This window comes from Dysidea avara, chromosome 5, assembly GCF_963678975.1.
Source record: "Dysidea avara chromosome 5, odDysAvar1.4, whole genome shotgun sequence".
NCBI lineage: Eukaryota > Metazoa > Porifera > Demospongiae > Dictyoceratida > Dysideidae > Dysidea > Dysidea avara.
In genome coordinates this window covers 17,505,281-17,517,688 of record NC_089276.1, presented here as the reverse complement: position 1 = coordinate 17,517,688, position 12,408 = coordinate 17,505,281, and the positions used below count along the sequence as shown (strand labels likewise).

The 12,408-nt window shown below is 39.2% G+C and overlaps 1 protein-coding gene across 1 annotated transcript in view; it reads left to right on the top strand.

Moving 5' to 3' along the window:
• Positions 1-12,408, top strand: part of LOC136255566 (uncharacterized) — a 382,542-nt gene that overhangs the window by 172,483 nt on the left and 197,651 nt on the right. The window contains exon 7 of the mRNA XM_066048359.1: positions 4,109-4,414. Coding sequence (XP_065904431.1) covers positions 4,109-4,414 — 306 coding nt within the window. The remainder of the gene's footprint in view (positions 1-4,108; positions 4,415-12,408) is intronic.

Genomic DNA, 12,408 nt, shown 5'->3' with positions numbered 1-12,408 from the left:
CTACAAGGTAATTTCTTCTAGCTGATCTCTCTACAGGGTGATTTGTTTGTAGCTGAACTATCTTCAAGGTAACTTCTTCTAGCTGATCTCTCTACAGGGTGATTTGTTTGTAGCTGAATTCTGTACAGGTGATTTGTTTGCAGCTGAGCTCTTTACAGAATGGTTTCTTTGCAGCTGAACTCTCTACAAGGTAATTTCTTCTAGCTGATCTCTCTACAGGGTGATTTGTTTGTAGCTGAATTCTCTACATGGTGGTTTCTTTGTAAATGAACTCTCTACAAGGTAACTTCTTCTAGCTGATCTTTCTACAGGGTGATTTGTTTGTAGCTGAATTCTGTACAGATGATTGTTTGCAGCTGAACTCTTTACAGAATGGTTTCTTTGTAGCTCAACTCTCTACAAGGTAACTTCTTCTAGCTGATGTCTCTACAAGGTCACTAGTTTGTAGCTGAACTCTATACATGGTGGTTTCTTTGTAACTGAATTCTCTACAAGGTGACTTCTTCTAACTGATCTTTCTACAGGGTGATTTGAACTGTCTAAAAGGAAACTTCTTCTAGCTGATCTCTCTACAGGGAGATTTGTTTGTAGCTTAACTCTCTACAGGTGGTTTGTTTGCAGCTGAACTCTCTACATGATGGTTTCTTTGTAGCTGAACCCTCTACAAGGTAACTTCTTCTAGCTGATCTCTATACAGGGCAATTTGTTTGTAGCTGAACTCTCTACATGATGGTTTCTTTGTAGCTGAACTCTCTGTATGGTAACTTCTTCTAGCTGATCTCTCTACAGGGCGATTTGTTTGTAGCTGAACTCTCTACATGTTGGTTTCTTTGTAGCTGAACTCTACAAGGTGATTTCTTCTAGCTGAACTATCTCTTTCCATAGTTGTATGAACTCCCTACAAGGTAACTTCTTCTATCTGGTCTCTCTACAGGGTGAATTGTTTGTAGCTGATCTCTCTACAGGGTGACTTGTTTGTAGCTGAATTCTGTACAGATGATTTGTTTGCAGCTGAACTCTTTACAGAATGGTTTCTTTGTAGCTGAACTCTCTACAATGTAACTTCTTCTAGCTGATGTCTCTACAAGGTCATTAGTTTGTAGCTGAACTCTATACATGGTGGTTTCTTTGTAACTGAATTCTCTACAAGGTGACTTCTTCTAACTGATCTTTCTACAGGGTGATTTGAACTGTCTAAAAGGAAACTTCTTCTAGCTGATCTCTCTACAGGGTGATTTGTTTGTAGCTGAATTCTCTACAGGTGGTTTCTTTGTAAATGAACTCTCTACAAGGTAACTTCTTCTAGCTGATGTCTCTACAAGGTCACTAGTTTGTAGCTGAACTCTATACATGGTGGTTTCTTTGTAACTGAATTCTCTACAAGGTGACTTCTTCTAACTGATCTTTCTACAGGGTGATTTGAACTGTCTAGAAGGAAACTTCTTCTAGCTGATCTCTCTACAGGGAGATTTGTTTGTAGCTGAATTCTCTACAGGTGGTTTCTTTGTAAATGAACTCTCTACAAGGTAACTTCTTCTAGCTGATGTCTCTACAAGGTCACTAGTTTGTAGCTGAACTCTATACATGGTGGTTTCTTTGTAACTGAATTCTCTACAAGGTGACTTCTTCTAACTGATCTTTCTACAGGGTGATTTGAACTGTCTAGAAGGAAACTTCTTCTAGCTGATCTCTCTACAGGGAGATTTGTTTGTAGCTTAACTCTCTACAGGTGGTATGTTTGCAGCTGAACTCTCTACATGATGGTTTCTTTGTAGCTGAACTCTCTACAAGGTAACTTCTTCTAGCTGATCTCTCTACAGGGCAATTTGTTTGTAGCTGAACTCTCTACATGATGGTTTCTTTGTAGCTGAACTCTCTGTATGGTAACTTCCTCTAGCTGATCTCTCTACAGGGCGATTTGTTTGTAGCTGAACTCTCTACATGTTGGTTTCTTTGTAGCTGAACTCTACAAGGTGATTTCTTCTAGCTGAACTATCTCTTTCCATAGTTGCATGAACTCCCTACAAGGTAACTTCTTCTATCTGGTCTCTCTACAGGGTGAATTGTTTGTAGCTGATCTCTCTACAGGGTGACTTGTTTGTAGCTGATCTCTATACAGGTTACTTGTTTCTAGCTGATCTCTTGAATTCTCTTCAGGGTGACTGCTCTATTAGGATGACTGCTCTATTAGAGTATCTCGATCTCGCACTTGCTACACCAAGTTGGATTTCGTGATATAACTCCATGGCTTTATGTCTGATTCTTCTACACCATTGTAGAGCCTTTCTAAGATGATTACTCCATGTATACAGCGATTTTCAAAGCATTAACCCAAGCGGTTTATCTGGTAGACGTGGCAAGCAGTCGTTTTTTATTAGCTAATCTCGATTGCATAATTGTTACACACTGTTGGTTTTTTCGTTGTATCTTCCTGGTTTTTAGGTCGATTTCTTTCAAACCACAACAAGTTTGAGGTTCAATAGTTAACCTATTCACCCACCGATTTTCAGCTTCTTCCCATACGCGGTTTACCCTGTAGGCATGACAACATATTGGTGTTATTGTTTGTGAATAATTGATCATAACTCTTTGCCTGTTTATCGTATTCCAGCCAAAGTTGATACCGAGATGCGCCTTTATATCCCCCTTCTGTGTGCCTAATTTCAAGGCAATTGGATATGGCGTTTGCGTTTTATAGCAGTTTTTGTAAGTGTGCGAAAAGATGAAGAAAAATAAGAAGAAAAAACCCGAAGAACCTAAGCCAATTTTTGAAGTCGCATATCTCGGGAACGCTTGAAGCGATTGCGCTCAAATTTGGAATGTGGAGTGCTGAAGTTGGAAAGCGTGTCCACAGTAAACATCGTCTTGTTTCATTACGGCAACACAGAGTTACGGAGGTCCGAAAATTGCGTTTTCGTTCTTCCTGTCAATATACTCACTGGTGTTGCGCACCGGCTTCTTGGGCCGCATGACACACTACCGTGTGTCTTGATCTATTTCTAGTTGTAGAATGAACTAATAGGATTGATTAGGCTAGTTTTAACATTTACAATGTCACTCACAAGATTAATAGTGTTGTCTTAGTGGAGTCGTGTTTAGCTTCGTGATCAGACAATCAGTAAGTGTTTATACAATCTATTTCTGTGAACATACAATACACATTACATGGGGTTTCTTGACAAACTATATATACTAAGGTGGCATTGTTACTCTTGATGAAGAACACAGTAGTTGTCATTGGCTTTTCTCTGCTGAAAATATGGAAACTCTCTTGCAATGTGGGTTTCCAGGACCATCATTCTGACAGCTGGTAATTGGTTACACTCCAAGATATTTACAGGGTGTGTAGTAACACCCTCAGGTAATGCAGGCTGTTGCCACAACACCCTCCACAGATAAATAAAGATTAGGGGTGTTATTTTTAACAGTGCATACACATTATCCAGTCCACAACTCTATTACAGTACTCCTCCCCTTTAAGTAGCTTGGACCTCCAAGCTCAACTGTGGTTCAGCAACACATGTGTGTATCAACTACACTTCTGTTAAGCTTCACATTTCTCTCTAGCTTGCTTTAGTCTCTAAAAGCTAAAATACCTTTTAGTGCCTCCTTGCAGTTGGCTGCTGCTCTATCTTGGTTGGACCTCCACTGTACTACTCCAGTCAATCCACATAGCAATTCTACTCAGCAGATGGAACCTTTTTGGCAGGAAACATAGTGACAACAACTTTCATTGAGAGACTTCATGTCTTTTTTAGTCTAATTACAATCTGACCTAAATTGTTAATTATGTCACACCTAAGTCTCATGATTGGGGTCAATGAATCATGCCACTATCATATTATCACATATTAGAGTATTTTGATTTGTGTGAAACGCTTGTTTGGTTTGAAGATGGACAATCTAAATCTTGTTAAATAAGTGCAGAGACTTAGCTATGTATTTGTAGCAGAAAAGTATATTTTAAAAAGAATTGAAATACATACTTCCATCCTACCCTGCTTATAGTATAGTAGCCACGTATGCGGTTATTATAATACACCCCTATGTGTTATAAAGATGAATTTAAGTTTTTACCTTTTTACCTTTTGTTTTGTACATGTCACAGCTGCAAAGTGTATTATTGTTCCATTGAACCCTTCCTTTCTTCCTGCTGATGGTGGAGTAAACAATGGCACATCAAATGTGATGATCAATTGTAATTGTTTTAATATTGACTATCAACAAATCAGGTGGTATTCTCCAGATGAGGAAGAAGTTCCTTTTAATTATACAGAGACAGAAGATTTACCCTATGTCATAAATGGAACTTTGATTATTCCCATATTCACTGACTCATATCAAGGAACCTACTATTGTGGGGTTGGAAATGACTCAATGTTTGCTGCTAATGTTAGTCTTACACTCTGGACTGGTATGTGTGTGTGTTTGTGCGTGTGTGTGTGTGTGCATGCGTGTGTGCGCGCATGTGTGTGTGTGTGCATGTGTGTGTGTGTGCATGTATGTGTCACACCCACACTCTATGTGAAGATCACAGTGCCACTTTGCTGTGGTATACAACTGATGATCATGGCAAACTGGTATATGTGACCTGATTTGTGACATAAATTCGTTCTTTTGATTTCTTTATAATTAAATGTGACCTAATTTGGGAAACATTGATCACACACATGAATAGATTGTGAGATAAGCAATTTTAAACATTTTAATCTATTTTAGGTATAGCTTGTGAAGGCCAAACACTATGAGTTTGAAATTTTCACCATAAATGTAGTCAACCATAGTGTTTAACTCACTTTGTTCTAAAGCAATCTAGCTCATTCATGGTGCAAAGTGAACTGCATAGATGAACAATTTGATCATGTAAATCTCTATCAATGTATGTAGCTGGCACTCTGAGATTAAATCTGGGAGTATTTGTGGTGGCTGTGCATAACATTTTTGAAAACTGGCTAGAATTTTTTACAAAATTACACTCTCTGAGACTGAATTCATTTAGGGACAAGTTAATTATACTACTTAGAAAACAGCTAAGAAGCAAGGTGAACTTGGACTCTCAGATATTAAATAGCCATCACTTTATGTAGGAATTTTTGTTAATTGTACCCTAGGAGATTTTTAAAATTAATGATTTGATACTGAATCTGATTAGGCCACATAAACTTAATTATTAGTTCTCATCCTCCTGTATTCAAAATGTCAGTGCAGGAGGGCAGATTTTTATTTTATTTTTACTAACTAGATAGTTGAATTAGCTAGCTAAAATGGCTCAGAATGCAGTTTTCTTAGACTGCTCTAGCAAGGTACCAACTTTAAAGGTGCTGGGTGGCTGCACTCAGCCACCAGTGGTGCAAAAAATTGTAAGAAAAATGGCAATATGAGCGGGATGAAAAACTAATAATTAAGTTTATGTGGCCTTATGAGAGCATTTTAAGATTGTGTTTGCAATTTTTAACTTAGGAAATTTTTACTTATTAAACAGTCTGAGATGAGCATTTTTGATAAGTTCTGTGTGCCATTTTATAAACAAGCTTAACCTAGGTATAGTGTAGTAGTCACTCACAATATTAGGGGGTGAGTCTGGGATTTTTTTTTTTTTTTGGGGGGGGGGGGGGGGAGTTTTCCCTAACAGCTCTAGAATAAACACTGCATTTGCTGCACCAATAGACATTCTAGCTTCCTTTCATTTTGTCAATATCCACTAAGTTGAGCTCTTTCACTGGCAGTATAGCTTTCATCATCAACCATTGTGGACAAGAGGCTAAGGTAACTCCCATATCTATCTACTAGTCATGGAAAGCTTTCCACTTATGATTAATCCATCTGGTTTTTTGACATTGAACTGGCAAGTCACCTCCCTTTAAAACTTGCTTGAGGTCTCCAACAATTTCTGATATTGGGTGACCTAGAATACATGCTATATTATTTCTGTACCATTTCTACAACCTCTTCAAAAATCTGACTAGACATACCATTCTTACAGGCCAACCCCAGCTGATGGGAAAAATACTGGGTCAATTTTAACTGAAGAAGCTGTTGCTGTAGTTTGGTTTTCATTCCATTGTGTTCACCAATATTTGCTGACACACCATCAGTTCCTCCTCCTACAATGATTGGCTTGTTGCTGTTAACCACACCAAGGCCACTATCAACCTTCTCAATACCTAACACCCTAAGAGTATCATTAAGACAGCTGATCATACTGTCTGCATCAGTTTTTACAGGTTGTTGTAGTGAAAGGTATTGAACTTCTGACCTCATTAATTTAGTAGGGTCAAAAATCCAATTTTGTGACCATCCAGCGGCTAACGTGTTTTGATGGTGGAATTGAAATCTAGAGACCTTTGTAAAAAATTTAGCTGCCAGGTCCCTCAAAAAATACCGGCATTTTTACCAGAGTGTAGAATCAAGACACGTGGTAGTGTGTTGTGCGGCCCAAGAAGCTGGTGCGCCACACTGTGAGTATATTAACAGGAAGAAAGAAAACACAATTTTCACACCTATGTAGCTCAGCGATCCCTAATCCGATTGGAACCAAATTTGCTAGAGAAGTGCCAGCCATTTAGGGGAGTCTACATACCAAATTTGAAGAAAATCGCTCCAGCCATTTCTGAGATACGAGTGAACAAAAGTTCATTTTAATTTCTTCGTTTTATTCTTCATCTTCATTTCGCACACTTCGCAAAATCCACCATAAAACACGAATGCGTGCTCGAATCAGACTCAAATTTGGCACACTTTAAGGTCTCATTAAGGCAGATCTCAGTACCAACTTTGGTAGGAATCAATGTACATTCATGGACTTATGATCGATTAATTGCATAAAATAAGATCGAAGGTCTGTCATGCCCACAGGGTAAACCACTTGAAGGAATGAGCTGACAATTGCTATGTAGATGGAGTAGCCATCGTAGGAGTGCCTTTTTGTGGTTTTATAAGAATCGAGATAAAGACCATGGAGATATGACAGAAAACCTGGCAATGAGTTGAAAATCAGTGTGTAGCTGGAATAATCATCATAGAAAGTCCTTGCAGTAGTACAGAAGAATCAGATTACAAACCATTGAGTTATGATTCGAAAGCCAACTACATGTAGCAAATACGAGATCGAGATACTCTAATAGAACAGTCACCCTAATAGCGAATCCGGCTATGCTTATAACTTATTCTATTATAGAATTATATTGCATTGCAAGTTATTCTGTAGGGAGTTCAGTTACAAACAGTTAATCTTATAGGCAATTCAGCTAGAAACAAGTCACCTTTTAGAGAGATCAGCTAGAAGAAGTCACCTTGTAGAGGGTTCAGCTACAAAGAACCACCTTGTGGAGAATCCAGCTGCAAACAAATCACCCTGTAGAGAGTTCAGCTACAAACAATTACCCTGTAAAGAGATCAGCTAGAAAAAAGAATTTGCCTTGTAGAGAGTTCAGCTACAAAGAAACCATCCTTTAGAGAGTTCAGCTGCAAACAAATCACCCTGTAGAGAGTTCAGCTATGAAAAGATCACCCTGTAGAGAGTTCAGCTAGAAGAAGTCACCTTGTAGAGAGTTCAGCTACAAAGAAACCACCATGTAGAGAGTTCAGCTGCAAACAAATCACCCTGTAGAGAATTCAGCTACAAACAAATCGCCCTGTAGTGAGATCAGCTAGAAACAAGTCACACTGTAGACAGATCAGCTAGAAGAAGTTACCTTGTAGAGAGTTCAGCTGCAAACAAATCACCCTGTAGAGAGTTTAACTACAAACAGATAACCCTGCAGAGAGTTCAGTTAGAGTCATCTATGTACAAGCAAATCACCCTGTAGAGAGTTCAGCTACATTTCAAGTCACCCAGTAGAGAGATCAGCTGCACAAAAAGTTATCCTGTAGGGATTAATTGACATGTAACAAATATATGTATTACAAGTTTAAGGAAAATTTATAATTTTAAGTTTGATTAGAGATCATAGATAGGGTCCGCAACGCGAAAAATCGATATCCTTCAATCAACTACCTAACTATTGTCATCTGTTAGGCTAAGTGTAACTTGAATAACACCAGCGTGGCAGCCACGTTTGTCACTTTCTTCTGGTAGAAAACGATACAAATGTCTTAAAATCACGTGATTTTTCGTTGCAGCAGTTCGTAGGGTTCTTCGTATGCCACGATATTCACTCTCAACATTGTTCAAGTAGTCTACCATCAACTCAAAGTATTGGTGGTTTGATTTTATTGGTCAGTTTCTGGTGGCAGCACGATCTGTACAGCTTTTTGGCGACAGACAAAATGTTTTTTGCTCTGGAGCACAGGACAAGCAGAGCAGCAACTGCGCCGTGGGTCAGCAATGACCAGTACTAGGTAAAGTACCTGCATGCTGAGTATGGTTATAATTGAAGCTTGTTAGCCATCTGGCTGAGCCATCTATATGCTGAAATTCGGCCAAAATGACGCGATTTTTGCAAACAAACACCAGAATGGTTGATACATCAGTGAGACAGTCTCCAACAGCAAGGATACGAAGCTTAAAAACACCTAACAATACGGCTATCTCGCCCAATAAACGCATAGAGCAATCCAATGCATGAAATAGGCACTCACGTGATCGAAATTCAAATCGTGGAAATACCCATGAAATCGCTTTCATTTCTGAATAGGAACCATGCAGTGTGCTCCTTTTGTAAATATTTGCGTTAATTGTTCACTCAGGCGTGGTCTGGGCCAGTGCAGGTGTGTTTTATGCTCTGATGGCATCATGAGGAGAGTCTCAGACTACTGGGCTAATCGAGATGTTGAACCTAATACACACAAACTGATTGTCACTTGATTCCAAGTGATTTTAATGTAATTGGAATAGATTATGGCTGTATTTTCCGAGATTTGAATATCGATCACCTGAGTGCCTATTTCATGCATTGGATTGCTCTATGCGTTTACTGGGCGAGATAGCTGTATTGTTAGGTGTTTATAAGCTTCGTATCCTTGCTGTTGGAGACTGTCTCACTGATGCATCAACCATTCTGGTATTTGTTTGCAAAAATCGCGTCATTTTGGCCGAATTTCAGCATATAGATGGCTCAGCCAGATGGCTAACAAACTTCAATTATAACCATACTCCGCATGCAGGTACTTTACCTAGTACTGGTCATTGCTGACCCACGGCGCAGTTGCTGCTCTGCTTGTCCTGTGCTCCAGAGCAAGAAACATTTTGTCTGTCGCCAAAAAGCTGCACAGATCGTGCTGCCACCAGAAACTGACCAATAAAATCAAACCACCAATACTTTGAGTTGATGATAGACTACTTGAACAATGTTGAGAGTGAATATCGTGGCATACGAAGAACCCTACGAACTGCTGCAATGAAAAACCACGTGATTTTAAGACATTTAGATCGTTTTCTACCAGACGAAAGTGACAAACTGGCTGCCACGCTGGTGTTATTCAAGTTACACTTAGCCTAACAGATGACAATAGTTAGGTAGTTGATTGGAGGATATCGATTTTTCGCGTTGCGGACCCTATCATAGAATAAAAAAGTAGGGAAACAAGGGAGGTTGCCTGCACCTGCAGATATACTAGCAAACATTCAATCCCTAATTCATTCTATACCCCAAGACCAAGACTGAATTAGGGATTAAATGTTCACTAGTATATCTGTGGGTGTAGGCGACCTCTCTTGTTTCCCTACTTTTTTTTCTGTGGTCCCTAATCGAACTTAAAATTTTTAATTTTTCCTTAAACGTGTTTGTTTACTTTTTTTGTAACATTATTATGACTGGTGAACCCACGCATACCACATCAAAAGAAACTATGGTGTCAGAATAAATGTTTTCATCTGAACGCACGCCCCAGCTATCAAATACTCTTTGAAAGTGCAGTGGCCATTACGCTTCACTGTCAGCTATGTTCAGCCTGTTACACAGCGCTACAGACGAAAAACAGTAGAAGAAGTGCCTCTGCAACAATTCCAATCACCACGAAAATACGACGATTTGTGTTCCCTCAACTCCCAATTACTGCCTCGAAGGTGCAGTGGCCATTACGCTTTGCTTTCAGCTATGTTCAGCCCGTTACACAGCGTTACAAGCGAAGAACAGTGTTAAAATCGTCTATGCAATCAGTCCAGCCACCATGGAAACTACGAACGATTCCCGTTTACAAATGTACTAGGGAAGCCACACATCGCGCTACTGCGAATCGGCACCTTGGGCTGTCAGCAAAAAGAAATGGGACACAAAGAAGGATAAAGATAGTCCATGATGCGTGCATTGTACGTACTGCGGTATGCCAAAAGGCACATCTCGGGACGAAGCAACATCGAACAGTGAAAAAATCAAGCCCATAGTTTTAGCCGTTATCGGGTTACGCTTGCCTGGAGGCATCAGGCAGGCAGGCAGGCAGGCAGGCAGGCAGGCAAGCAGGCAGTAGAAAATTCCATTAAATATTTTTTTAAACAATTTATTGGACGCCTTTAGGATCGTGCTGAAGGCACTTTTGGGCTTGGTTTTACCTAACCAATACTGCCAAGGTGCCAGGATGGAGTTGTGAAGCAGGTTTTTGGGTGTTTTTTTTTGGCTAGGAAAACCCAAATCTCCATGATCCCTAATATGCAGTACTACCGTACTGTATGATATATATAATTTGTACATTTACTGATAAAATCAGAATTGAAATATTTATAAAATCTGCTTCATCTTTTTCTTCTTCCTGTGGTAAAGAAAAAAGATATGTTAAAAATCCCCAAAGCCGGCCACAGGCTGGCTTTGGGGTATGTAAATACAAACAAAAAAGAATGAAATCTAATCCAAAACAGCCAAACTGTAAAAAAGGAGTACAGCCCTCAAAAAGGCTATGGTGAAAAAAGATGTGAAATCCAAGGTGGTGGCCAAGAAATGGCTGTGATGGTAGGTTAATGGTAAAAATTTTAATAACGACAATTCAGGTAAATTTTGTGCCAAGACCAAGCGGCACCAAATTCACCTGAATTGTCGTTATTAAAAGTTTTACCATTAACCTACCATTACAGCCATTTCTTGGCCACTACCTTGGATTTCACATCTTTTTTCACCATAGCCTTTTTGAAGGCCGCACTCCTTTTTTTACAGCTTGGCTGTTTTGGATTAGATTTAAAATGCCACTAGCAAAATAACTTATGACAGCTGAAATGTTAAACAAGGACATGAGCAAGTCAACCATCAGGTTTCTGATTCTGTATCATTTTGGTGCTATGATGTCATTACTACCTTAAAATTCAAAATGGGTACCATCTAATAGTGCAAAAGTAAAGTAAGGTTCTACGTAATTAGACATCACCATAAATCTTTTGCCTTGAATTACATCATTAAATTTCATCATCTTGGTAAATGTAAATATACTGCTAAACAGTTGTGTGTTGTCCAATTAGAAACATGTGTCCAACTGCAAACCCACAATGCAACTCTTCCAACCATATGATGCATCTGGAAAGGCACATGGTTGGGACATGTGGATTTAGTGCACAATGAACTAGGGCAGCAAAATAAAGTCTTGCTGGCTCTCTATACTCAGAAATGAAAAGTAGCTCTTGGTACACTACAGAAATGTGAAACAAGTAGCCTGGATTAGAGCTGCTCACAATGCCTTGGCAAATTGAAGGAATTCAAGTTGAAGCATGCAGAATGTAGTTCAAGATGGATGCAAGAAGATGAACAGTGTGTCCAAGATCTCATTACTTGCTAGTCTGAGTTTGACTCTTTTCCTTTTAATCTATTCTTATCTGCCCTTTGCACCTCACAGTCTGCCATACCTGCCTCTGATAAACTCATTGCTGATTTCAACTCAGCTTATGCTGAAGTTAACAATTTTTTTTACAAAATCAAGTTTTCAGTAGAAACATGAACTTGTCCCTTTGAGCAAATGCTTGATATTTGCCATTGAGCCATGCAATGAGAAACCTAGAGAGGATCTCAAAGTGAGAACTTCTGAGATGGAACAGAATGCTCTTAGGACAGTCATTGATTTGGTGGAGGTCAGTCAACTTGTGAATCTCCAGAGAGTTCCTATGTTATTGACGAGTGTCTAGCCTTATTTAAGTCTAATGGCACTTTTAGAAGAGCAAACTCATTCAAAAACTCTCCCTTCAGCCAATAACTCTACAAGAACCATATACCACTCTCATAGACATGGCCATGATCTGGAGAATGCCCACTCCATCACCTGAAGATCTGCAAATGCAAGATGGCATTCCTTACTATGTCCACAAGGTGACATTTATCATTTTTGCTCACCATAATAATGCCCATTGTATTATCTGTGTGAATGACCCCTATACGGAAATCTCAACCAAAGATGATGAGCAAGAGTAGAGCTGAGCGATAGTACAACTATCATTATCATGATAGAATAGTAACTTTTATATCATAATTACTGTAGTGTCACGATTTTACCAAA